General features: G+C 50.4%; 1 protein-coding gene across 2 annotated transcripts in view; it reads left to right on the forward strand.

Annotated features, from left to right (window-relative positions):
• SLC6A1 (solute carrier family 6 member 1) overlaps positions 1 to 22,340 on the forward strand; it is a 42,266-nt gene extending 19,926 nt beyond the window's left edge. For both annotated transcript variants that reach the window (XM_021069340.2, XM_021069341.2), the window contains exons 2-16: positions 1,854 to 1,915; positions 3,000 to 3,329; positions 3,714 to 3,845; positions 4,357 to 4,457; positions 5,199 to 5,308; positions 6,884 to 7,016; positions 10,629 to 10,763; positions 10,986 to 11,089; positions 11,348 to 11,472; positions 12,906 to 13,018; positions 13,350 to 13,481; positions 14,823 to 14,925; positions 16,814 to 16,914; positions 17,720 to 17,887; positions 19,805 to 22,340. In XM_021069340.2, the coding sequence (XP_020924999.1) occupies positions 3,092 to 3,329; positions 3,714 to 3,845; positions 4,357 to 4,457; positions 5,199 to 5,308; positions 6,884 to 7,016; positions 10,629 to 10,763; positions 10,986 to 11,089; positions 11,348 to 11,472; positions 12,906 to 13,018; positions 13,350 to 13,481; positions 14,823 to 14,925; positions 16,814 to 16,914; positions 17,720 to 17,887; positions 19,805 to 19,909 (1,800 nt within the window). In that variant the 5' untranslated portion in view covers positions 1,854 to 1,915; positions 3,000 to 3,091 and the 3' untranslated portion in view covers positions 19,910 to 22,340. The remainder of the gene's footprint in view (positions 1 to 1,853; positions 1,916 to 2,999; positions 3,330 to 3,713; positions 3,846 to 4,356; positions 4,458 to 5,198; positions 5,309 to 6,883; positions 7,017 to 10,628; positions 10,764 to 10,985; positions 11,090 to 11,347; positions 11,473 to 12,905; positions 13,019 to 13,349; positions 13,482 to 14,822; positions 14,926 to 16,813; positions 16,915 to 17,719; positions 17,888 to 19,804) is intronic.
• The last annotated feature ends 4,450 nt before the right edge of the window (positions 22,341 to 26,790 follow it).

Below are 26,790 nucleotides of genomic sequence, written 5' to 3' on the forward strand. Positions count from 1 at the left end.
TCAACAAGGAAACCCAACGTGGAGGCCAGAAGTTGCTGTTTCCGCAGGACATGGGAGTGTGAGCAGAGATTCAGGACTGTAGCAGGAACCCCTGAGCCAATGGAAGCGAGAACGGGGAATTTATTTGATGACCATGGTGAGGCTTTGTAAACTCCAAGAGCGGGGATGTAGCCAGAGTAAGAAAGCCTCGAACCGCAAAGTAGAATGCCTGGCAGATTCTTTTGATCTCTGATCTCCTTCCCCCTCAGCTGACCAACTCTCTGTTCCTCAGAGTGCAAGGTGGGCCAAGGATGGCTTTCTCAGAGTCCCCAAGTTGCTGGAGAGACGGCCTTCTTTCTCAGCCCCACACCAAATTCCCAGGGAAGGAGCCTTAAGTGACTGGCAGGGGTCAGGTGAACAGCCCTGGTGTAAAGCAGTTGGATCCTTTGAGCAGATATGGAGGCTGGTACTCACAAGGTTAAACCATGGAGACAAGGTTAAGGGCATCATTGTCTTGACAGTTAATGGTTGAGCCTTCCCCCAAAAAGGGGGTCTACTTTAGCCTCTCCAGGTTTTCCTGAGGCTGCTCTGTCCCCTGCGTATCCATAGACTAGCTGGTGGGTCACACAATTGGCTGCCTCCTGAAGTTCCTGATTTAGGAGGCAGTCACCCTGCCTGAGTCTAGAGTACCCTCTGCCATTGACCTGCTCAGGCCAGGATCTAGGCAGGCACCCAAGACCAGCCTATGGGTCATCCTTGAGAACAAGAAGCAGGGTTGGCGGTAAAGCTTGGATTGTCCGAAGGTGACCTGGTTCTCCTTGAACTCTAGGAAGAGACAGTGGTGTTTGGTAACGGGGACTGCATGTGAGGGGTGGGGGTAGGGGGCACAGGCGCACAGCAAACAGGGTGCCCCCCTCTCCCCAGGGAGGGGGCAGAGCTGAGGGGAGGAGGCCGATGGGGCAAGGGCCAGGGCCCACACTGCACGCTGCTTTGACTCAGCCCCTACTCCTGAGAGCTCCAACCAGCACTCACATGTTCCTTTTGCTCTAAGGGTTCCATAAGTTTATTCTGGTATTTTATTTTATTTATTTTATTTATTTTATTTTATTTTAATGTGGAACATTACAGAAATCCAGAAAAGCATGGAGAAGAAAACAAAACTCACTTAGAAAGTATTCACTGTGAACAAAATGTATATCCTTCTGGTGTTTAGTGTTTTGTTTTTTTAAATGAACTTTTGATGGGGGATGGGGTGGTCAATAATAGGGTCACACTAAATAGACTATTTTTGTGTTTTTGTTTTTTGTTTTTTTTTCTTTTCAGGACCACACTCACGGCATATGGAAGTTTCCAGGCTAGGAGTTGAATCAGAGCTACACTTGCCATAGACCATGCCCACAGCAACATGGGATCCAAGCCGTGTCTTCCACCTACACCGAAGCTCACGGCAACACCAGATCCTTAACCCACTGAGCAGGGCCAGGGATCAAACCCGTGTCCTCATGGATACTAGTCCTGTTTGTTACCTAAATAGACTTTTAAAACCTGCTTTCCTCACTCACAGAACATAGTTCTCTCTCCCATGGCTGGACTGCTGCAGCCCCCTCTGTTGATTTCGATTTGCCTTCTGATAAAATTATGGAACGTCTTTCCCATGACGTGCGCATGCTCAGGCCCATCCCCCCCACTGTCCCCACTCCTGCATGTTCCCAGCGCCCCCTGGCTGCATATGCTTGTTGCAGTCACCCTCACTGTGGTGGCTCCGTCCGTGATATAGATGTTGGCAGGCTTCCTGCACCCCTGCTGCTCTCTGCCCAGGGCTGCCTTCAGCCCTGACAGCCAGGTCACCATCCCTCTTCTCCTCTGCTTTGCAGGCTCTCACCTGGGGTTGCAGGCGGAGCTGCTGTGGAGCTGACCCAGCACAGAAAACCATCAGGTAACATCCGCAACCATTTCTGGGATTCCCTTTCTGAACCCATTGGATGCAATGCACCCTTTCCGCTGTTAAAGTTCATTTTGGCCATTAATTCTACCAGCTGGATAGGATTATCCCCATTTTATAGGTAGGGAAACCGAGGCTAGAGCAATCAGGAATAGTGCTTAGGGTCAGGCAGCCTGGGGATTTGAACCCAGGACTGGTCTGATCTAATGTCATGCGCTGTCCTCTATCTCACGCTGCCTCAAGACCTAAGCAGGGCAGACTGTAAACACAGCATTTGGGGGAGACCAAGTGTCAGGTTATCCTCGCCTGAGAGCTGGGCTGGGCTCCAGGCCTAAGAATCCCCTTTTGCTGGGATCTGTCATAAGTATAGATCGGAAGCTGGGCGCTATATCCAATCTCTTGTGATAGAACACGATGGAGGATAATATGAGAAAAAGTGTGTGTGTGTATGACCGGGTCACTTTGCTATACAGCAGAAATTGACAGAACATTGTAAATCAGCAATAATAAAAAAAATAAATAAATAAAAGAAGGGAGAGTGAGGCCCAGAGAGGTTAAGAAGTTTACTCAAAGTCACACAACTCCATAGTGGCAAAGAGGACTTGGATCACAATCAGAGTCTGTGCCCACAAACCGTCTTCACCCACCAAGTGCAGCTAGGACACCTCCCCGTTCAGCCCCACAGTAAGATCCTGTATTGCTTCCCCTGCTTTGGCTGTTACGGCCTCAGGGAACAAACAATCTCCCAGTTGCATCCTGGGAGGCAAAGAGGAGGTGCGGTTAATATTTCTGTTTGGAAGATTGGTCACCTTGGGCTACTCTCAGACAAGGACACATAATTGAGGGTACATGACACAGACGACCAGCATCAACGCTGGCCCCAGAGACACCTAGACCACATCCTCACATGTTGACCTTGGAGACAAAAGGTGCTTTCCTTCCTCTGGGAGCAGAGGCTGGAGGACAAAGAGGGCTTGGGGGAGAGCTCTCTTTGGCCCCTAGTTTGTGGGTTTTGTGGGGGCGGCTCTAGCATCTTGATACCCCCATTGCCTGTCACCCGAGCTCCCTCTTCTTCTAGGGTGACCTTGAGCTGCAAAGCTGCTGTCCACGTGGACTGGAGCTGACATCGCGCGTCCATCTGCCAGGACCCCTGCATCCAGACTCCGAGACATGGCAACCAACAGCAGCAAGGTGGCCGATGGGCAAATCTCCACGGAGGTCAGCGAGGTCCCTGTGGCCAACGACAAGCCCAAAACCCTGGTGGTCAAGGTGCAGAAGAAGGCGGCGGACCTTCCGGACCGGGACACATGGAAGGGCCGCTTCGACTTCCTCATGTCCTGCGTGGGCTATGCCATTGGTCTGGGCAATGTCTGGAGATTCCCTTATCTCTGCGGGAAGAACGGTGGTGGTAGGTGCTGGCAGCCTTGGGCTGGGGCTGGACCCCATAGAGAGGGTCCTGCTTAGGCATTTTCTAGGGTGACCTTGGGGAAATGGGTCCCCTAAAGATTCCCCTAAAGGAGTGTCAGTCCCCAATTCCTGTTTCTTATCTTATCCGAAGAATTCCCAGAGGTTGATAGTCCTGCCAATGATATCAAAAAGCTTACCTCTTTATTTTGCCTAGTTGTGTTTTAAGCCAGGGGTGCCCTCAGGCCTCTCTTTGGCTGTGGGCGCTGCTTGTGAGACAGGGTATAAGGAAATCGTGGCAGGGGCCCCAGCACACACCCTATGATGCTCCCCTGACCGATTTCTCAAAGCCCTGGGACCACGAGCCTCTCTCTTCTTGACCCTGCAGGAGCCTTCCTGATCCCCTACTTCCTGACGCTCATCTTTGCGGGTGTCCCGCTCTTCCTGCTGGAGTGCTCCCTGGGCCAGTACACCTCCATCGGGGGCCTGGGGGTGTGGAAGCTGGCTCCCATGTTCAAGGGTAAGCATGCAAAGTGGGGCTGTGGGTCATGGTCCTGCCCCTGCCCACACCTCCAGCCCCTGGACACAGAGGGAGCTGTTGGGTCTGAGCAGGGTGGAGCCTTGCAAGGGGCCAGGTGACCAATGGCAATGCTGTCAGAGCCTCAAGCCACAGAGGGGGAGAGAAAGACCCCATCTAGATGGCCGGCCCTGCCCTGTGAGTTCATTTTCCTAGTAGGCCTGGGTGCCACTTTCTTTACTTCCTCATTCAGCACCTGACAGACACTCAGATGGACACCTGGGGGATCATCCTGGCCTGTAAGCCAAGACCCCGGCCCCCCCATGCGACCAGCCTCTGCTGGGTCCCCAGTGCAAGTCCTGGCTCCCTCACTGCCAGATGTGTGTGACCTTAGCCCAGTCCCCACCTCTCTCCAAGGTCCAGGGAGATTGTTAATGTGGAAAATGACAGCAACTGGAATGGTCATTATTATGACTATATTAAGTGAAGGTCACGGTGGCGGGTCTGCCCCCAGGTGTGGGCCTCGCCGCCGCTGTGCTCTCGTTCTGGCTGAACATCTACTACATCGTCATCATCTCCTGGGCCATCTACTACCTGTACAACTCCTTCACCACAGTGAGTGGCCCCTGGGACCTCCCCTCCAAAGGAGGCAGACGCAGACCCTGCCCTCTGCCTGCTAGAGCCAGCATTCTGCCGACAGGGCTGGTCCTCCGAGTAGGGGCAGGGCATCTTGTCCTCAGCAGTCCTTGTCTCCCCACAAGTCCTAGCATTGTTATCCCATTTCATGGGGACTGAGACAGTCTGGGTTCAAATCCTGACCCCAGTATATCAGCTGTGCAGCTTCAGGAAAGAGACTTAACACCTCTGAACCACAGTACTCTCATTTATAAAATGGGGGTAAAAATAACCCCCCCATAGGCTTCCTGTGAGGATTAAGGAGTAAATATGTGTAAAGTGCTTAGAACTGTACACAGTGAGGAAGAAGCATGTAAGTGCGCACAGGCTCAGGTGGGCAAGATTTCCTTCACGAGGTCACATAAGCAGGGAGGTGACCCCAGGATGGACAGAGGACACCTTATGGTATAGCTTGGAGAGCTGGTTTTCAGAGCAGAAAAGTTGAAGTCCAGATTCAGTCTGACATTTGGGAGCTGTGTGATCTTGGGCAAGTTGCTGCCCCTCTCTGATCTCTAAAATGGGGGTCACAATATGACCTGCACCCAGGAGTTGTTGGGAAGGGGAGGTGAGGTAATGGCTGTGAGGAGGCTCGGGGACAGTGAGGATGTGTGGGATGGGCTGGGACCACTGCTGCCAGTCCCTGGGGGCTTAAGGGATCTGTCTGTGCCACTGTGTCTGTAGACGCTGCCATGGAAACAGTGTGACAACCCCTGGAATACAGACCGCTGCTTCTCCAACTACAGCATCGTCAATACCACCAACATGACCAGCGCCGTGGTGGAGTTCTGGGAGTGAGTGTGGGGCCGTCCACAGGGGCAGTGGTGTAACCCAGAGCCAGCACGCACTGAGACACCCACAGGAGTGTGGTAAAGAGATAGGCGAAGGGCTATTTGCACTATTTGTGCAAATGTGGGCAGGGCTAAGGAAGCCGCAGGGAAGTTGAAGCCCTGTCCTCCCCCAGAGAGAGCTGGGCTGCGGAAGGGGCCGCTAGACATGGACTGTGGCCTTTGGTAGAGACACCACCTGCAGACAGAGCCACCTCCAGCAGATGGGATGCCTTCCTCAGCCTCTCTCCTCCTGCTCTCCAGGCTCCAGCCTTTGCTCAAACCTACCTAGAAGCTGAGGGCAAGGGGCCCAGTGATGCAGCCGTTGCAGTCAGCCTCTGGGGATCAGAGTGGGGTGGGTGGATCTGGAGGGCCTGGCAGAGGGCATGACCTGCATCGGCCCAGAAGAATCGCCAGGAGAGGCCAACAAAATCCCATTTCATCCTGAAAACTACTGCAGTCTACTTTGAAACCCAGAATCACTCAGGATAAAGACACACGCACACGCACTGTCCGTAGTGAAGGCCATGCTGATTATACCCTCGGGGGGGCACATCATAGAAGGCATGTGTTGGGGGCATTGATTTTCCAAAATGAGGTCCTAGGGCCCAGATCTCTTGGGCATGGAGGGAGCACCTGTGCTGGGTGGCTCCGTAGGGTCTGGGAGCAGGTGGGAGGGGTCCACTGCACCTTGGACAAGCTGCCAGGAGGAGCTGTTCTAGGAGGTGTCAGAACACGTTGTCTCTTGGTGCTGGATGCTCCTCATCTAGGCTGTCTCCTTCCAGATGAAAATCAGGTTCTGCTCCTGCTGGCTCTGCTTTCCAGCATCTGTCACATAGAGTTCTGTTACACACATGTATGTTGTTCATTCAATCATTTCTTTCATAAACATTTCCTGAGCATCTACTGTGTGCCAGGCTGGTTAGTGACAGCAGACCAGTGCTAAGAGAAAGGATGCATGGGAGGCTCTGGGGGCTCCCATGAGGCGCCTGGAGCAGCCTAGGAAAGCAGGGGCAGCTAAAGCTGAACAGCACCATAGGGAAGATGACAGGTATTGGCAGGAGGGAGGCGAGGCTTGGGCGAGGGAAGGAAAGTAGCCCCTTCTGATTAGGGCTTAAGCCCTTGCAGGGCTGTCCTGGGGCAGTTGGGCTTTGTTCTAAGGACAACAGCAAGCATTCACTGCAGGATTTTAAGCAGCACAGTGACGTGATCAGACGGTAGAAGAATGCCTGGGGCTGCAGTGGGGACAGAGCAAAAGTGAAGGTGGGGTCCTGTTGAGAGGCCCCTGAGGACATCCAGGTAAGAGGTCACTGTGGCTGAACTAAGGTGCTGGTAGGTCCCTTGAGCAAACAGTACGTTTGTTCTTCCAGTGAGTGTAATGGGTTTGTGGTTTCTGCCCATCTCCTGGAGCCCAGCTTCCATAGCTGTCAGCACCGTGACAGTGGAGGATCTCACCCATGGCCACGCCCTGGGAACCCCCAGGTCACTCCAGCCCCTACCAGTCCCATGTGACTTTCTTCCCCACTCCCAATGTTCCACCAGGCGCAACATGCACCAGATGACAGACGGGCTGGATAAGCCGGGTCAGATCCGCTGGCCTCTGGCCATCACCCTGGCCATCGCCTGGATCCTTGTGTATTTCTGTATCTGGAAGGGTGTTGGCTGGACTGGAAAGGTAAGGGGTGTGCACCGTGGGGGATGGGTCTACAGAGGGATCTCTGTCCTGGCCAAGGACTCTACCTCCCAGGAACCCCATCCAGCCTTGAGTAAAGCAGGTCCCTTCATCTCTCTGTGCCTCAATTTCCTTTCCTGTAAAATGGGAATAATAAAATGACCTGCCTTCTGGGCAGTTGTAAGGATTAAAGGAAATAATGCAAGTCCAGGCCCTGAGCACAATGCCAGGCTCACGGTGAGTCCCCTTGAGATTCCCCTTGGCCTGACAGAGCCATCGCAGCACATAGGGCAAGTGTTGCTCCTGGACCATTGAACAAACCATCCCTGAGATTTGTTCTGTTCCCAGCTTTGTTCTAGGTGTGGGTGAGCTGGAGCACGGCACATCCTGGCCTTTGGGGGACAACAGAGATGGATTGATTGATCGTTAAATAGTCAGGCCCTGTGTTCAAATAGTTCTGAGTCCAGAGCCCATCTTGGCTGCTTACATGGCTGTGTGACCTGGGGCAAGTCACTTTGCCTCTCTGAAATTCAGTTTCCTCTTCTGTAAAACAGGGCCAATAACTGCTTATCCATTTGCTTGTTGTGTGAATCAAATGGGCTGGTGATTTTTTGAAGAACTCAGCAGCTAGCAAGTGGAGTTTTGTTTTTGTTTTTATTATCAGCAAGGGCAGAGCCATGCCAAGCTGGGATATCCAGCCCAGGAACAAATGGAGATCAAACTGCCAGTCAAATCAGGGGTGAGGGTGGGGACTGGCCTCGCCGCCCCCCAACCTCTTTCCATCTTCAGACCCCATCCCAGGAGTCCAGGGGCAGAAGACGGCCGAGGCTCTCGCCAGCCTGGGCCTGAAGGAAACTCAGAGGGCAAAGGTGTTTTCTGAAGTCTTAGCATAAGTAGTGGAAAGAAAGGACTAGAACTGAATCAGTCCAGGGAGGTCGGACTACCCAAGAAGCTGAAATGAGCAAAACAGAACTGTAATGAATGCCACACTTGGGCATGGACACAGCTGACAAAAAGCTGCCCCATTGCAGGCAGATGGGACCTTTGGACCCATTGGGTTCTCAGACCTAAGACCACCATCAAAACATCCTTGCTTTGTCCCCAGGCTAGGTGAGCAGAGGGGGGCACGGTGACTCCCAGTCCAACTTCAGGAATTAGAAAAATGCCAGGCCCAAGAAGGGCTTTGGAAGAGACAGCTGGGTTTGAATCTCAGTCCCCTGGTTCTAGCGGTGTGCCCTTGGGCAAGTCACTGCACTCCTCTGAGCCTCAGTCTCCTCATCTATTAAATGGTCACAATAATATACCTTACAGGGTGGTTGCAAGGCAGCGGGGGCCAATCGATCTATACAGAGTGTGGAGCGTATGCCTTGCACACACTTGGCACACAGCACATGACGTCTCTTATAATCATTTGTGGATGGTACCTAAGGTTCCTGCTATAGTAGGAGACTGACTACTTCTTGAGTCAGGCCCCTCTCACTGCATCTTTTGCATGAGTTGACCAATCTATCAGTAAGCATTTACTGAGCACCTACTGTATACCTAGCTCCATGCTCAAGACACATTGAAGAGCAAAACCCTGACAACAGGTATTAAGCATGTTGTATGTCCTCACGTACCTAGAGTTTCTGAGCCGCAAGGTTGATTGTACCAAGAAAACTGACCCAATGTAGGTAACACGGATGGTTTTAAATTCCTTTTTCCTAATTCCAAGTACAGTGGGTTTTCTGCTGGATCATGGTTGCCTCTCCTAAGGAGATGTCTCAGAGTCAAGTCAGGGAGATGAGACCAACCTGGAGAGCAATTCATGCTGACCAGGAAGTAGGGTCATTGAAAATTGCCCTTTCCTCCTAGTGAGCAAAGAAATGCCACTTCAGACAGTGACATTAGTCTTTTGATAATCAACTTAAAAATAACTTGTAAGGTGATTATCCTCAGTGCTGGCCCCTTTGCAGGAAATGTTGGATCAAGTTCCTTTTCTGGAAGGTAATTAGGCAGTGTGGATCAAATAACTGTTGAAAAGTTCATTCCCTTTTTTTACTCAGTAATTCCACTTCTAAGAATTTTTCTCTAGGATAGTATAGTGATCTTGCAGACAAAGTTTTATCTACAGGATGCTTAGTGTAGTGTTACTGAGACTCGCATAAAATTGGAAGTAACCTAAATGGAAAACAGTAGGGAAATTTTTAAAGGGTGGTGAGAGAATTCCCATTGTGGCTCAGTGGAAATGAACCTGACTAGTAGTATCCATGAGGATGTGGATTTGATCCCTGACCCAGCTGCAGTGTAGGTTGCAGACGGCTTGGATCTGGTGTTGCTATGGCTGTGGTGTAGGCCAGAAGCTGTAGCTCTGATTTGACCCCTAGCCTGGGAACTTCCATATGCTGCTCATCTGGCCCTGAAAAGAAAAAAAGGGTGGTGAGGAGTTCTGGCTGTGGTGCACGGGTTCGGTGGCATCTCTGGAGCACTGGAATGCAGGTTCGATCCCCAGCTGGACACAGTCGTTATGGATTAAGGATCCCGAGTTGCCACAATTGCAGTGTAGGTCACAACTGCAGCTCGCATCTGATCCCTGGCCCAAGAACTCCATATACCGTGGGCAGCCAAAAAAAAAAGTAAAAATAAAAATAAAGGAATAAATAAATAAAAGGGGTGGTGAGACCTCCTGAGGGACTGTTTCTATAATTAAAAATCACAATGTTATGTGTCAATAAAATGGCATTCAATAAGCAAAACAAGAAACAAAGCTGTATTACTGAGTGTTTTTTTGAACCTTAAACACATTAAATGAAAAGATAAGTGTATGATTTGAACCTCATTTGAAGAAAATGTGATCGTATTTGCAAAGAAAAGTCTCAAAAGAAGACATTAAAATACTAACATCCATGGACTTATGTGTTTGTCAGGCACTGAATGAGTGTCTGCTGTATACCATGGACTGTGCTAGGCCCTGGGAAAACAAAGACGTGAGCAAGACAAGCCCTGTCCCTCTTGTAACTTATGTTCTCTGGGCTGTTGCAAGGAATTTTAATTGTGTGTGATCATGTGTAATTTTAAAATTTTCTTGTTATCCCGTGTATTACGTGAACAATTTAAAGAGAAATTAAAAAATAGGGGGAGCAGGGGAAGGGAAAAATGGGTGCTGAGGGAGTTCCCATCATGGTTCAGTAGTTAACAAATCCTACTGGGAACCATGAGATTGCGGGTTCGATCCCTGGCCTCGCTCAGTGGGTTGAGGATCCAGCATTGCCGTGCACTGTGGTGTAGGTTGCAGACGCGGCTCTCACCCCGCATTGCTGTGGCTCTGGCGTAGGCCGGTGGCTACAGCTTGGATTCAACCCCTAGCCTGGGAACCTCCACATGCCCTGTATGCGGCCCTAGAAAAGGCAGAAAGACAAAAAAAAAAAAAAAAAAAAAAAAAAGTGCTGAGCTGGTTGGTTCAGATACCAAGGAGGGCCTTCAGAAGAATGGCCAAGCAGAGTGGGTTGGGAAGCCAGGAAGGCTTCCTGGAGGAAGAAGAACTGGAACCAAGCCCAGAGACACCACAGGTATGAATGTAGGTGAAGTGGGGAAGGGGAAAGCGTGAACGTGACCCTTCACCCTCTTTCCTCTCAGGTGGTCTACTTCTCGGCCACATATCCCTACATCATGCTGATCATCCTGTTCTTCCGTGGGGTGACGCTGCCTGGTGCCAAGGAAGGCATCCTCTTCTATATCACACCCAACTTCCGCAAGCTGTCAGACTCTGAGGTGAGTGCCCCTCCCTTCCTGGTCCTGGGGGGCCCTGCTGGGTTAAGAGCACACCTGAGCCTTGAGCCACTGTTTACCCTCTCTAGGATAAGTTACCACACCTCTCTGACCTTAGGTCAACTGGGGCTGCTTCTTGTAGAACTGGTTTGCATGTGTAAAAGGCCCTGGGGTGCTAGGACTTTGATGATAATGATGACTATTTTTTGAACATTCTGCCTGTAGGTGTGGCTGGATGCAGCTACTCAGATCTTCTTCTCATACGGACTGGGTCTGGGGTCCCTGATTGCCCTTGGGAGTTACAACTCTTTCCACAATAACGTCTACAGGTGCTACCCCATGGCCATGCTCTTCTGTGACCACGCCCCTGGCCTTTCTCTGTGGTCTCCTCCACCCCTTTCTGAGCCAAAAACACTCTAGCCGCTACTCCCAGCTCCACCTCTTCTCTGGGAGTGGGGGTGGGCACACCTGCCCCGTAGCTCTGCCCCCCTGCCCTCTCCTCTGCCTGGCCCGTTTGTAACCCCTGCTCACTAGTTCACCTTCTTGCCAGCCCCACCCCTCCTGACTCCGCCCCTGCCTCTCTGCAGGGACTCCATCATTGTCTGCTGCATCAATTCCTGCACCAGCATGTTCGCAGGATTTGTTATCTTCTCCATCGTGGGCTTCATGGCCCATGTCACCAAGAGATCCATCGCTGATGTGGCGGCCTCAGGTCAGCACCGCACAGGGGAGGGGTGGGGGTGGGGTTGCACACCGTACAGGCTTGGGGTCTTCATCGCCATCACCGTCACAGGGGCTCGCTGGCCTTGAATGGCAGTGTCCCTATTACCAGCAGTGCACTGAGCGTTGACGTGGACTGTGAATTTGTCCAACACTGTGGGGTGGACGTTGTTGTTATCCCCATTTCATAGCTGAGGAAACAGACTCACTGAGCTCACCTGCCCAAGTTCATGGAGCTCAAAGGGGGTGGAACTGGAGTTGACCCCAGACCTGGCTGATTGCAAAGCCAGGCACTTCTAGCATGACCTTGGACATCTGTGGAGAAAAGATATATTCTTGCCCTCTGGAATTTAAACTTTGGTGCAACCCAGACATGTTCACTATTGTGACTCAAAGCACTCACTTCAGTGCTTTTGTCCCAGCTCCAAAAATGTTCTCAGTAAGTGGGCTGTGCCCACTCTGCTTGCCACTTAGTCTTCCATGCTCAGCCAGCATAAGGGACCCACTGTGTGTAGGGCAGAGCCCCCAAGGCTCAGGGAGGCGTGTGACTTGTCCCTTCCCTGCCATGGAGAGTTGGGTGGGTTGTGCAGAAAGAAACGTTCTCCACTGAGGTCCTAATATCCCTACCATCTTATTTCTTTAAAACTTTCCAGCCACCCCAGTTTCCAGAGCCAGACCCCAGGAAAGTTACATTCCCTTTCCTTCCTCCCAGGCTTTCCCTGATCTCTTGAATACCCTCCCAGACACTCATATACAGTATGTCCCAAAAGGAGGAGTTTCCATCATGGCTCAGTGGTTAACGAATCGGACTGGGAACCATGAGGTTGCAGGTTCAATCCCTGGCTTTGCTCAGTGGGTTAAGGATCCAGCATTGCTATGAGCTGTGGTGTAGGTTGCAGAGGTGGCTTGGATCCCACGTTGCTGTGGCTCTGGTGTAGGCTGGTGGCTATAGCTCCAATTCGACCCCTAGCCTGGGAACCTCCATATACAGTGGGAGCCGCTCAAGAAATGGCAAAAAAAAAAAAAAAAAAAAAAAAAAAAAGGAGCTCCTTCTCAAGCCTTCCCCTACCCTGTGTCCCCATGGCAGCAAAGGGGTCCAACACCCAGTGCCCAGGACCAGCCCATTGTGCCTGCTGAGTATCTCTCCATCTGGGCTGCCCTCTGCACCTGCACCATCCCCACCACTGGCCCGGCCACTGCAGTCTCTTATTTCATCTCACAGGTCCCCCTTGGCTCTGAACCAAACTCTATAACCTCCTGCACTCCCCTCATCCCCCCGTTTCCTCATCTAGAAGAGGAGGCTGACAATACTCACAGGAAAGATTCTTCCGAAGATGAGATGAAATAAAGCTTGGAAGCTGGCATGCTAGGGATGCCAGGTGCTCAGTATCTTTCGTTTTTTTCTCTCCTCCCCTCCTGCCACAGGCCCCGGGCTGGCGTTCCTGGCATACCCAGAGGCAGTGACACAGCTGCCCATCTCTCCCCTCTGGGCCATCCTCTTCTTCTCCATGCTGCTCATGCTGGGCATTGACAGCCAGGTGAGGCCACTCTCCCTGGCACCTTGAGGGGCCCCCGCCCAGCCTCCTTGGTCTAGACCAAGCAGAGAAAGAGCCCATTGTCTTAGGCCCCCAAGAAGATGGCCAAGAGTTTCAGACCCCCAGAAGGTTCCACCCTGTGAGATTTCAGGGATCAGCTCAGCCACCTTCCCCATTTTTCAGATGGGGAAACAGATGCCCAGAGGGAAAGGACTTTCCCAAGGTCACTGAGGGAGGCAGAGGTGGGCAGGCCAGGCTCCAAGGGCTCTCCTTGCACTGCTGGTCCCAGAGGGTCAGGCTTTGGGGTTGGGGGCTGACCTCCGCTTCCCCCCAGTTCTGCACCGTGGAGGGCTTCATCACTGCCCTGGTGGACGAGTATCCGAGGCTGCTCCGCAACCGCAGGGAGCTCTTCATCGCTGCCGTCTGCATCGTCTCCTACCTGATCGGCCTCTCCAACATCACCCAGGTGGGCGCACCAGTTCTGCCCACCCAGGGCCACTTCCCAGTCCCCCTGCCCCAGGCTGTCCCATCCCACCCTTCCTCCACTCGTTGAGCATCATCTGCATGCCAGACTCTGAGACCTGAGCCACACGGGGTCTCTGCCTTCAAGGGGCTCCAGGCTGGTGGGAGACACTCTGAGCTGGAAATGAGAGGACTGAGCTAGAAAACACAGCCTCCACCCCAACGCGAGGCCCCAGGGATTGCTTCCTGTTGGGGGGTGGCGTGCAGGGCTGAGCTTGAAAGACTCACAGAATTAACTGGAGAGTCGAGTGGGAGTTGGGCCTTTGAAGTTGACACTGCCCCTTCCTCTCATCCCCACGTTTCTATTTCTACCCAGAGTCATGAGCGGTGCTGTCTGCCTTCAAGGGCCTCTCATTCTCATCACAAGACAGACACACAACTGAGCAATTACCCAATAGATATCAATGACCCTAAAGTCATGAGCACAGCGCTGTAGGTGTGCTCTGATGCAGGATTTACAAAACCAGCCCAGGGTCCAAATACAGTCCTACTGTGGGCCTGGCATGACCCTAGAGAGTCAGCAGTTAACTGTTCTCTTGGAGCTGACATTTTAGTGAACAAGATGTGCAAATTGGATCATTAAGTGCTGTGAAGAAAAGAGGATAGTGGGACAGAATGACCAGCAGGGGTGGGAAGGATGCGGCCTCAGACAGAGTAACCAGGGTAGTCCCTCTGAGGAAGTGGCAGGTGAGCTGAAACTCACAGGGTGAGGAGGAACCAGCCAGGGGAAGCTCTTGCTAGGGAAGGAAAGCACAGCAGGTGCAAAGGCCCTGGGGTGGGAATGGCCTTGGTGAGCTTGAGGGACAGAAAGAAGGCCAGTTGGGGTGGGGACAGAGGGAGCAAAGGGGCAAGTGTGTAGAAACAGATCTTGCAGGACTTTCCAGGGAAGGCATTTGGATTTTATTGCCTTTTATATCTCTTTACTTTTTTAATGTGTTATATTGCTGCCTTATTTAAGCTGTGGAAGGTTTGAATCAGGGGAGACACATGACTGATTTAATATTGTGGACAGGTGGCTCTGGTGACCAGCTCCTCCCTCTGCCCTCTGGCCTTTCCAGAAATGGGGCATTTCCCTCCACCACCTGGACATTTTCATCCCAGTCCCTAGAGTCAGTGCCCACATCCTTTCAGGGTTGTAAGACCTCTGTGCTTCCTTTAATCTACCCTCAAGCCTTCTTGCTGCAGTGTAGCCTAATCCTAATGTGCAAAGCCCGTGTTGCACGGGCACTGAGTGCACTGGGCACTGGAGGAAGTGAGCCCTCTCTCACCTCTTTTCTTCTTGCAGGGGGGCATTTATGTCTTCAAACTCTTTGATTACTACTCTGCCAGTGGCATGAGCCTGCTGTTCCTCGTGTTCTTTGAATGTGTCTCCATTTCCTGGTTTTATGGTGAGCGGTGACCCCACCCCCTTCCTCATTCAGTCATTCATTCCTTTCTTCAATCATCACTCAGCAAATACAACTTGAACACCAGGCCCTTTCCATGATTAATTTTTTTGGTCCTCACAGCCATTCGATGCAGTTAGCACAGAACATCCCATGTTTAGAAGATGCCATAAGAAGAAGTTTTATATTAAACTCATTTAAAATGGCAGTGAAAATTTTTTCATAAATTTTGGGGAAAAGGTTTGTTTGAAGAGTTCCCTGGCAGTCTAGTAGTTAGGACTCAGTGCCTTCAACTGCTGCAGCCAAAAAAAAAAAAAAAAAAAAAAAAAAAAGTTTGAGGTTTTTGTTTGTTTGTTTTCTGTCTTTCAGGGCCACACCCACAGCATATGGAGGTTCCCAAGCTAGGGGTTGAATTGGAATTGGAGCTACAGCTGCCGGCCTACACCACAGCCCCAGCAATGCCAGATCCAAGTCAGTCTATGACCTACACCTCAGCTCACAGCAATGCTGGATCCTTTAACCCACTGAGAGGCCAGGGATCGAACTCGCATCCTCATGCATACTAGCCGGGTTTGTTTCTGCTGAGCCACAATGGGAACTCCTGAGATTTTATCTAGAAAGGGAAAATTGGAACTACAGAAATGTTCTGAAGTTCAATATTTTTCAAAAGCTAGGCTATGATTAAAAGTACACACAGAGTTCTTTTGTGGTGCAGTGGGTTAAGGATCCAGCGCTGTCACTGTAGCAGCTGCGGTCACTCCTGTAGTGCAGGTTCGATTCCTGCCTTGGGAACTTCTGCATGCCATGGGTACAGCAAACAAACAAACAAACAAACAAAAAACCACTTTCTTAGAACAAAGAATGTAGGAAATGAAGATTTTTATTTGTTTATCTTGTGGCCCAAGTTTGCAGATCCAACTGCATGATAGTCAGAAGGCTGTCCTTCCTTGCATTTCAGTTATCACACACAGCAAGGTGGTGTTTTTGGAAGGCTTATTCTCCAGGGTCCCTCTGGTCCTTGGTGTTCGCCGTATCTTCTTTGCAGTCCTGCCACCTCTGCCTCCTCGTCAATTTCCCTTCCATTGCTCTTCACAGGTCTAATGCTGTCAGGTCCTCACTGTCAGGGACTTTGCTTTTAATCTGAGCAATGCCCAGGGTTACTCTCCTGAATTTCATGACCTCTGCAGTTTGGGTGGGTTTTTGTTTTTGTTTTTGTTTTTTTGCAAGATTTGTAGTTCGTATTTGCAGTCTCCCTCCAGTTGCTTATGGCATTAGGTCCACAGGGAAAACCACCCCTGCCCAGCAAAGCATTGAAGGCATAGTTGGGAGAGATGTTGAGTTGGGGAGACAGAGCGATGGGGCCACTTCTTCTAAGTCCTTTTGTGAGTGGACATTTTTACATTCAGATAACTTGCATTCCCTTGCACCCCATTTGCTGGAGGATTTGTTTTGTGTGTGTGTGTGTGTGTTTGCCTTTTCTAGGGCCTCTCCCACGGCAAATGGAGGTTCCCAGACTAGGGGTCGAATCGGAGCTGTACCCAATGGCCTACTCCAGAGCCACAGCAATGTGGGATCCGAGCCGCTCACGGCAACACTGGATCCTTAACCCACTGAGCAAGGCCAGGGATCGAACCCGCAACCTCACAGTTCCTAGTCGGATTCATTAACCACTGCACCACGACGGGAACTCCCATTTGCTGGGGGATTTGGTCATTGAATAAGGACCTCCCCACCCTCGACCCCAGAGCATTAGCTCCATGTTACAGATGAGGAAGCTGACACTCAGAGAGGTTAGGTGACTTGTCTGAAGTCACACTATGAAAAAGCAGCAGATCAGGGCCTTGAGCCCAGACCTCACCCATGCCTCCTGCTCTCCCTCCACTTGTCACAGGTGTCAACCGATTCTATGACAACATCCAAGAGATGGTCGGCTCCAGGCCTTGCATCTGGTGGAAGCTCTGCTGGTCCTTCTTCACCCCCATCATTGTGGCGGTAAGAACAGGCCAGACCAGCCCTGGGGTGCTCAGGTCCAGAGAGAAATTTATGGAGCCAAAGGCAGGTGGAAGAGGCCCACAGACCCCTGTTCCCTAGTAATACCACACTCTCCCATTTGTGCTGAGCATCTGCTCTGTGCCCTGTACTGTACCAGCGTCCTCACTAACCTCAGCAGGATGGGCGTTACTGCCCCACTTTACTGCTGCGGCCCCGGGCTTACTCAGCCAGCATCACCCAGCAGGGTGGTGCTGAACTCAAACTGGGTCACCTGATTCTAAAGCCAAACCATTGGCACAGGGAGGCCTCTTGTCCTCAACATCCCTCGTTCCCTCCTGCAAGGGGCTCCTGGGAGGGGCTGCCCTTGGTCCTTGCAGGGTGCTGGGTGACTGCACAAGGGCACCCAGCCAACGGCAGACAGTTGGGGGGGGGCAACATTGTACCCTTGTTCTGCTTGCCAAACTGCTTAGCCTGGAGAACGGGGTGCCTTTTTCTGTTGGTCCTCCCAGAGGAGCCCCCATTTGCAGTTGGTCCCTCAGAGAGGGCACCATCTTCATAGTGCTCTCCCACCAGGGCTGTCCTTTTCTATTGGTCCCCCCAGGTATGGTGGCTTTTTCTATTAAACACAAAGGCACCTTCTGTCCTGGCAGTGGCCTTGGGTGCAGGATTCCCAAGATGCTGGGTCCTTGTGAGGGTCAGCCCTAGGGCAAGGCTGGAGGTCAGTGGACCTGTCAGCTGCAGGGTTTGGGGGGAGGCATGGCTGTCCAGTCTTTGCGACCCCCTGCCCCCACCCCCCCCCCCGCAGGGTGTGTTCATTTTCAGTGCTGTGCAGATGACCCCTCTCACCATGGGAAGCTACGTTTTCCCCAAGTGGGGCCAGGGTGTGGGCTGGCTCATGGCCCTGTCTTCCATGGTCCTCATCCCCGGATACATGGCCTACATGTTCCTCACCCTAAAGGGCTCCCTGAAGCAGGTAAGTCCTCTCTTTACCCTTTGTGTCGCTGGGCCCCTTTCTTCCCTCTGATGGACAAACCCTACCCTTTTGGAGCACAGTCTAACTGGGGATACAGACAAGTTGATAGCCAATGAGAATAGAGTGTCAGAGGTCACGATTGGGATGAACCAGGGAGATGGGGCCGCCCTGCCTGGGTAGAAGAGGGTTGGAGATAGCTTCCTGAAAGGATAGCAAAAAGGAGGTCTAAGGATAAGCCAGACTTAAGTCGAAGCAGAAAGAATATTCCTGGAAGGGGATAGGAAGCATGTGCAAAGGCCCGGGGGTATAAACTGATCCATGTGGCTGGAGGGTAGAGTGGAGAGGAGTGCAAGGGGGTGATAAGAGGAATATAAGAAAGTTGGGCCAGATCAGGAAGGGCTTTGAAAATCAGGGCAAGAACTCTGGACTTTATCCTGAGAGCTGTGGGGAGCCATTGAGGTTTCAGAGCAGATGAAGTTTGAGATCAGATGTGTTAGGATCTTAACTCTAGGTTTCATATGAGGCACACTGCCCCCAGCAGGGGCCCACTAGCACAGGCAAAGTCCACATCAGCTCTTTGTTAAATTACATTGAACTCTTGAGTGAAACAGGTGGTGCTGGAGGCACCCAGGTCCTGAGACGCTGAAGGAGTAAGTATAGGCGGGGGAGTTTCCCTGAGGAGGGGTGGAGGGCCACAGCTAGGCTCTCAACCTTATTTCCCACCAAGACGTACCTGCCAGACCCACTCAGAGCCAGAAAGAAGGGCTCTAAGGTCTGCAGCTTAGGGAAGATGGTGGGTTGTGTGCAGCCCCCAGAAGTGCTGGGCTAGCTCCTCCCTTGACAGGTAAAGAAACTGAGGCCCCAAGTGGGGAAGCTGCTTCTGCATCCCTTGCAGTCATGTCTGAGCAGAGCCTCGGCCTTACAGCCCTTTCTTCCAGCTTCAGGGCCAGTGCTTTTGTTTTCCGATTGGCTGCTGAGTGAAAAGGTCTGAGAGAGGCAGAGGGGGTGGGTTTGTAGAAGAAAGCACAGCCTGTGCAAAGGCCCAGTGGTGAGAAAGGGTCAGGCCTGTCTGAGGACAACACACTGTCCGATGGGACAGGATGGCAGGGGCATTTGCAGGGAAGGTATGTGTGTGGGGGAGGGGGGTGTCACTCATTCCACAGACATGTTTGGAACACCTGCTGTGTACCAAACACTATTAGCACTGGAGACACAGCCATGAGCAAAACTCCCACCCTCATACAGCTTACATCCTAGGAGGGAAAGATCAACAATGAACACAAAATCATGTGAGATGGGATATGTCCTGTGGAGAAACCTAAAGTTGGAAAGGGGTCTTGGGTGTGCTGGGCAAGGCCTGGCTGAAGCGATAACACCCAGCAGAGACCTAGGGAGGAAGAGATGTAGCTGTGTAACCAGGCAGAGGGTAGTACAAGGGCAGAGGCCTGAGCAGGCTCTTGCTTGGTGTGTGGAAAGAGCAGCGAGGAGGCCAGTGTGTCTGGAGCTGGGTAAGTGAGGGGCTGAGGAGAGAACATTGAGGTCTGAGGTGACAGGGGCCCAATCAAGGGGGGGCCTTGCAGGATTTGGTGAAATGGGAGCCACTGCTGGGTCCTGAGGAGCAGAGAGACGTGATCTGACTTCTGTTTGAATATAACCTTGTCTCCTGCCGCTGGGGTATTGAAAATGGAATGAAGGGGATGAGGGGCAGAAATGGAATGGGGGTACCAGTGGGGAGATACTGTGATAACCAAGGAAGAGAGGTGGGCGTGGCCCCCACTGGGGGCTGCCCAGGGGAAGGGGGCAGAGTCTGGGTGCCCCTTGCAGGCAGAGACCCAGAGAGGCTGGAAAAAGAAGGTGGGCGGGGAAGAGGGGGCCAGCCGGCTTCCATCCCAGCCCCAATCCTCCCGCTGTCCGCAGCGCATCCAGGTCATGATTCAGCCCAGCGAAGACATTGTTCGCCCCGAGAATGGCCCGGAGCAGCCTCAGGCCAGCGGCTCGGCCAGCAAAGAGGCCTACATTTAGGGGTGCGGAGCGGCTCGCCCACCCACACTCTCGCCCCCACCCTGGTTGCACACGACCACCACTTGATGTCTGAAGATACCGTCTAGCTCAACCTACCTCGAGTGGCGAGTCCAGACACCATCACCATGCAAAGAGAGGGAGGTGGGGACAGTCACACCCCCGTGGGCCCCCACTATGGGTGAAGATGCTCGATGGCTCCGGCACCTGCGGGCTGGTGACCTTTTTAATCCGGGCCCCATAAGCATCAAGCAGTTGGCCTGTGTGACCGCTGCGCTAGATCATTTTTATTCCGCCAGCGAGTGCGAAGTGCTCCTGGCTTTTAGTTGCATTCCTGACTGTTCTCTTACTGCCGAAACCCATGACTGTTACCTTGGACTTCGGTTCGGTCAGAACGCTGCTCTGTGCACGTGAAGAGGGCAGTTTGTATAATGGGCATTTCTAGGGAGAGCTCACTCTTAAGAGCAGGGAGCCAGGAGAGCTCTTTCAGTTTTTGGTTTTTTCCTTCCCGAGGCAGCTCGACAGCACCCCCCCCACCCCGCACCCCGCCCCCGGTTCGTATCACCAGAGCTGCTTTTTCTCAAGCCATCCGCATAGTGTCCTATTCCCCGGCCACTCGGCTGAATGGGCATCTCTGCACTAAGCTTTCCCAACCCCCACTCCTGGCCAGGGCCTTCTGATTGTGCCCGGCCGGCAGCGATCCTTCCAGACCGGTCCTGCTCCTGGGAAAACTGCCACAAGCACAACTGACTTTGCTATCACCGTTTTGTGGGGCCTGAGATCCCGCTGGGGAAATTCCCTAATAGGAGGAGCCCCAGTTTCTCTTAGGCTGCCAGGTTTTCCAGAGCACAGAACCGTTGCAGAGCAAATGTTATCTGTCTCCCACACTGCACCCCAGTCACGGCTGCTGCCTTCAGAGTTCCCACTGTGGCTCAGCAGGTTAAGAACCCTGTCTGTGAGGACCCAGGTACCCTCCGTGGCCTAGCTCAGTGGGTTAAGGATCTGAGGTTGCCTCAAGCTGCAGTGCAGGTTGCAGATGCAGCAAGGATCCGGCGTCGCTGTGGCTGTGGCTGTGGCTAGGCTGCGATTCCACCCTTAGCGTGGGAACTTCGTTTTGCCACAGGTGCAGCCCTAAAAAGAAAAAAAAAAAGTTTGCTGCCTTCCCCCTTCTCTGAAATTCTTGAGCAGGAATCCCCTCACTGCCACTAAAATACCCAGCCCCAGTAACTGAGGAGCTAGTGTTCATCCGCCCCCACGTGCTTCCAAGATTAAAACTGCTTCGGTGAGAAGTAGTGTTCTTTCCTTTTTGAAATTGGGCTCCACAGTGGTGGTGGCAAATCGGGTGAAGACTTTCTTGCAAGCTTCAGTAACTCAGCGTTTCTCACTTGCCAGGAACATGGGTTCCCATGTAGCAAATCCTACGTCGTGCCCTGTACTCCTTAGCTAGTTAACTCACGAACTGTGTTTTACGACTAATCCTTAATAACCATGGTAAATAACTGTGACTGTGGGGTTTTTAATCTGTCATTCTCATCTGAAAGTGACCAGCATACCAGTTCTTGCAATAAGGTTTTATCCTCAGATTATTAAGCACATTATTGTAGAAGAAAAAAGAGTCTGTGTACACATATAAATGCACACATATGTACATTCATCCTCACCCGTGGTACATAAAGTCTCATTTGATATTGTGTAGGAAACCTAAAACCTTTTCCTGAAGTCATCTGTAAAATAGTCTCATTCTTAAGGCATCGTGAATGCCATCTGGTGAATCCAGGATCGAAATGCATACGTATTGTTAACTTATAGGGTTTAGAACAAAGGAACCCTTCACTGTCTCATGGTCCCACCCCCCATTCTTTGTGTGAATTCCTTTAGAATAAGGGCAGGAAGAATTCTAACTTTCTCTTTGTTCTTCAGCCTGAGATGGAGAACAAGTCTTCCGAAGACAAAGGCAGTGTGGTATTTAATGTTTGTAAGCAAATCTAAGTGAGATGTTTGGCAAGAAATCCCTTAACTGATTTCCATCCAAACCTAATATAGCACAATATTATGTGTCGTAAACTTACTGTGAGAACTGTGAATATGTGTTCCTTTTTTAGTATTTGCCCTGGGGAGGGAGAGATATTGTATTATCATATATGCTTTTTTTTTTTTTTTGCAATAAGGATTTATTCTCAGAACACCAAGTAAATCTATCTCTATATTAAAAAATATATGTAATATATACATATTCAAACTATATACAGAGCCTGTTTTAAGAAAAATTACAGTATTATTTAGTAAAATTATCTGTTCTATGGACCAAATGTAAAATATTTATAAATGAAGATGCATTTTAAATGTCTATAAATGGTGTCATAACTAGAGCACGGGCGTTATGTACGTTTCTAAGAATATAGAGGAAAAGTAATAAAGGTTCTATGATATACAATGTCAGACCTTTAATTCTTGGGTTGGGGCACAACAGCCTCTTTCATTAGAACAACAACAGATATACACAAAACTTTTTTCCCCAGCAGAGAGAAAGAGAGATTTGGGCTCAAAATCCAGGGAGATGGAGCTGAACTTCCCCTAAAAGTCTTAGAAGGAGTGGATAGAAAGTGATTCTGAGCCATATAAAGGAAGTGCTTTCACTGTTTTAAGAATCTTTAAGGTAATCAACTAAATAAAGATCTAAACCTGGGGTAATGGGAGCACATTTAGTTAACAACCACACTCATTCATTCACTCGTAATTCATTCCTCAAAGTATTTAATTTTTAAATCTTATTTAGAAAAATTTGAACTTAACAGAGTAGTTGTAAGCATGGTTCAACAGACTCCCAGATTCATCAGTTATTGACATGTTTCCACTTTGCCCATCAGGGTTCAATCTGGAAGAAGCAGAGCCACTATAAGCATTATGAAATAAGGGACAAGACCTTATACAGCTGTGAAAGAAGTTAGGAAGTAAGGGCCTGAAAGAGGCTGGAGATCAGAGGAAAGTCACTCATCGGGTGAGCAGCCAAGGAGGGGGCATTAACAGTTCCTCGCTGCTCCTTTGCACAGTGTGGCATTCATGATGCGCCCCCTCCCCACTGCATTTCAGTGGACCGTCCATGTGGGAGCTGAATGAGACTCAAAACCAGCACAAGGTAACCCTGTTGTGTCTACTGAGTGAAATGAGCCCTGAGAGCCCACACTCTATTGTGCTTGCTCCCAGCACAGGGAAAAGGCAATGATGTTGCAAGAAGTACCCAACTCCACCTTGTTCTGTGGTGGCATAGCAGGTTAAGATGTGGGTTCGATCCCTGGCCAGGGAACTTCCACATGTTAGGACACAGAAAGGAAAAAAAAAAAAAAAAAAAAAAAGGAAAAGAAGAGAATAAACACCCAACTCCTAAGGAAGCCTGTCATATTTTTTCTTGCTTGAATTTTTTCCCTTCCCACTTATATTGAAAACAGTGTCATAGAAGGAAAGGGAAAGATATGGTAACCCATGCCTTCTTTCCCTTACTTGTTAGTTAGCTGAAGGTAGTGAGTACTGGCAGAATGTGTGCATATCAAGAAGTGAAATTAAAACAGTTTTGTGCAGTTTCCTACTATTCTGGTGGGAACAAAATGCATATGCATATGTGCAAGCTTCCAAGGACGGTTGTGTGATTCCCGCACAAATTAAATGGGCTTATATTTGCATTTGCTCACTATAAAGATGAAGAATAAAATCATGCTGAAGATTTGGAGTTTGTTTCCTTTACTTAGAATGACATTAAATAGCAAATTAAAAGACACCATGACTAGTTCAGGGAAGAACCATGAAAGAAAGGAAAAGCCTTGTAAATGGGGCTTCTTTCCTGCCCTTTAAACAAGAGGCCCTGCATTTCCCTTTTGTGCTGGAACCTGCAAATAAAACACTGGCCCTGGGGAAAGTCCTGGGAAGGCTGTTGCCTCCCTCTGCCTAGAATCTGCTTCTGGACACCTGGTGGATGCTGCAGAGACAGTAGTCCACTGGACAAGGGAGAGTAAGGACAAGCCCTGCCCCACCAGAATTTCTCTGCACATGAGCCTTTTGCTGCACCTGACTCTGAAGACCTTTCAGAGGGTAAAGACTCCTGTTTCACGTCTGCCCCCCAAAACTTGGGCAAACGTTGCTTTTGGCCAGCTATCACCCAAAACTATACAGAGGAGAGGCATCTGGAAAATGCAGTTTTAGCTTAACTAAGCAGACTGTGCAATGCAAACCCCTCCCATTTTCTGTCTTTCACACACAAACAACATCATCATCATCTGGTAAACTATCTGAGAATGAATTACTAACATTTGGACCCTGTTTCTCTTCAAAAATGAGTATGTCTCCTCTGAGAATAAGGACATCCCCTTACATAACCGTGATACATTTATCAAATGCAGGAAGTTTCACAATGTTAGAATACTATTATCTCAACTGCAGGCGATATCCAATTTCTTTATTTGCCCCAATAATGCCCTTTATAGCAGTTTTTGTCTGATCCAGGATCACACATTGCGTTTAGTCTCCTGGCAAATAGCTTTGAATACCTACTACCTCCCAAGGAGAGATGACACAGCCAGCATCCCAAACTCACTGGGCATTGATTTGGCAACTTGACCTTCTCCTTCCCATGCTCCATTGCTTCTCTCTTCTCTGAATGAAGAGTAGGGCCAGGCTCCCGCCTCTACCATCGTCAGCTCTTCGGAGAAACAAGAGCCAGGGTTTTGCTACAGGCATATCAAAAAAGAATTGTGGGAGTTCCCATCATGGCACAGTGGTTGACGAATCCGACTGGGAACCATGGGGTTGCGGGTTCGATCCCTGGCCTTGCTCAGTGGGTTGGGGATCCGGCGTTGCCGTGAGCTGTGGTGTGGGTCACGGACGCTGCTCAGATCCCATATTGCTGTGGCTGTGGCGTAGGCCGGCAGCTATAGCTCCAATTGGACCCCTAGCCTGGGAACCTCCATATGCCACATGAGCAGCCCTAGAAATGGCAAAAAGACAAAAAAAAAAAAAAAAAAAAAAAAAAAAAAGGTGTATTCCTCAAGAAAGAGGACGAAAGTTCAACTAAGGAAGCTACCACCTGGGGGAGGAGGCCTCTCTGTTGCTTCTTTCTCTGGCTACCTCTCCTTCCCTCTCTCCTCTCCATGGCTGGCTGGCTGCAGCCCCTTCTGGGCCCTCCTCCCTGAACCATAAGCACTTAAAGCACAAACAGAAAAAAGGAAATCTGAAATGAACCTCACCTATCAAACAAGGCCACAATGATCCTGTATGGTCTCCCCCTGTCTCCCCTACACTAAAGTGCTCTTCTAGACCCCTCCCCAGCTTTCTCTCTCCGCTATTCAGCAGCAAAATGGAAATAGGTCAGAGGATTCAGTTTTGGGAAGAATCTTAAAGGTCATCTGGTTCTATTTAAAGTTCAAACTGTTTTGGGAACTTGCTTCTTCAACTGCAATGTGCATACAAATCACCTGGGGATTTTGTCCAAATGCAGATTTTGATTCACTCAGTCTGGGGTGAGGCCTGAGATTCCGCATTTCTAATCAGCTCTCAGGTATCGCTGACAGGAATTTGCCCTGACTTTGCAGAGCAAGGATCTAAAGAAAAGTCATTCGGCCTCTTCTGAAATATTCTCAGGGAGTGGACCACCTCCTTAGGAAACTGACAGGAACTCAAATTGTCAAGAACAAAAGAGGGAGTTCCTGTTATGGCTCAGCAGTAACACACCTGACTAGTATCATGAAGACATGGGTTTGATCCCTGGTCCCGTTCAGTGTGTTAAGGATCTAGCAATGAAGCTATGGTGTAGGACACAGACTCAGCTTGGATCTGGGGTTGCTGTAGCATAGACCAGCAGCTACAGCTCTGATTCGACCCCTAGCTTGGAAACTTCCATGTGCCATGGGTGTGGCTCTAAGAAGATAAATAAATAAATAGGAGTTTGTTGACACAAAAAAATTCCAAATCACTGGCTCAGGCACAGCTGGATACAGGTGCTCAAAGATGGAATCGGGAATTGATCCCTCTCCACTTCTCATCTCTGCTTTTCTCTGCCCTGGCTTTACCCTCAGAGTGTCTCTACTCTTACTGGGGGGCAGGGGGGCAAGCTCCAGCAACTTTTGCCTACCAGACTGGCAACCACACTATAAAGTAAGATTCCTGTCCCCATCACTTCTGCTACAGTCTGGTACTGGGTCTCAGTGGGCCAGCCTAAATTACATACCCATGTCCTAAATGGTCAGGGTGGCCAAGAGGATGGAGTATGTTGCCTGGTCAGGCCTGGGTCACCTGGATACCTCTTGAGCTGCACCCAAGCACAGGAATGCACAATTGAGAGAGCAGTGGGTCCCCAAAGGAGGAAGGGAGGAAGAGATGTGGGACAGGCTAACCCCTCAAAGGCCCATCAGAAAAAGCCATTATCTCGTCAAATAACCCTTTGAAAGTCTCCCAATAGGTGTAATATTTCCCACCAGTTTCTAGTACAAGCCCTTTGTGCTGTAGGCCAATCAGAAAGACAGACTGAGGAGAGGAACTGGGTGTGTCTGAGACGGGTTGATTGATGTTGCTGGGTGGATCCAGAGGTGGAAGGTCAGGAACGCTGTTTCCTCTTGGTCCAGACCAGTAGCATGGCTCCACTGGACCCAGCAGTGGACTCCTGACTCCCTGCCTCCAGTCTGGTCCCTGTAATCCATCTTGCAACAGTAGCCAGAGTGAGTTCTTAAAACTATATATCAGATCATGGCATTTCTCTGCTTAAAATGCTCCAGTAGCTTCTCCCACCACATTTAGGGAAAAAGTCCCATTTCCCTGTTCTGACCTGAAATGTTCTCCGTGACCTGACCACTGTCTCACCTTCTGAACTTGGTGCACACCACTCGCTCCCTCATTCACAG

The sequence above is a fragment of the Sus scrofa genome, chromosome 13 (assembly GCF_054392235.1).
Source record: "Sus scrofa isolate SSC_HxYL_T2T_F1_AM1 chromosome 13, Sscrofa_HxYL_maternal_Yorkshire_Landrace_v2.0, whole genome shotgun sequence".
NCBI classification, from domain to species: Eukaryota; Metazoa; Chordata; class Mammalia; order Artiodactyla; family Suidae; genus Sus; species Sus scrofa.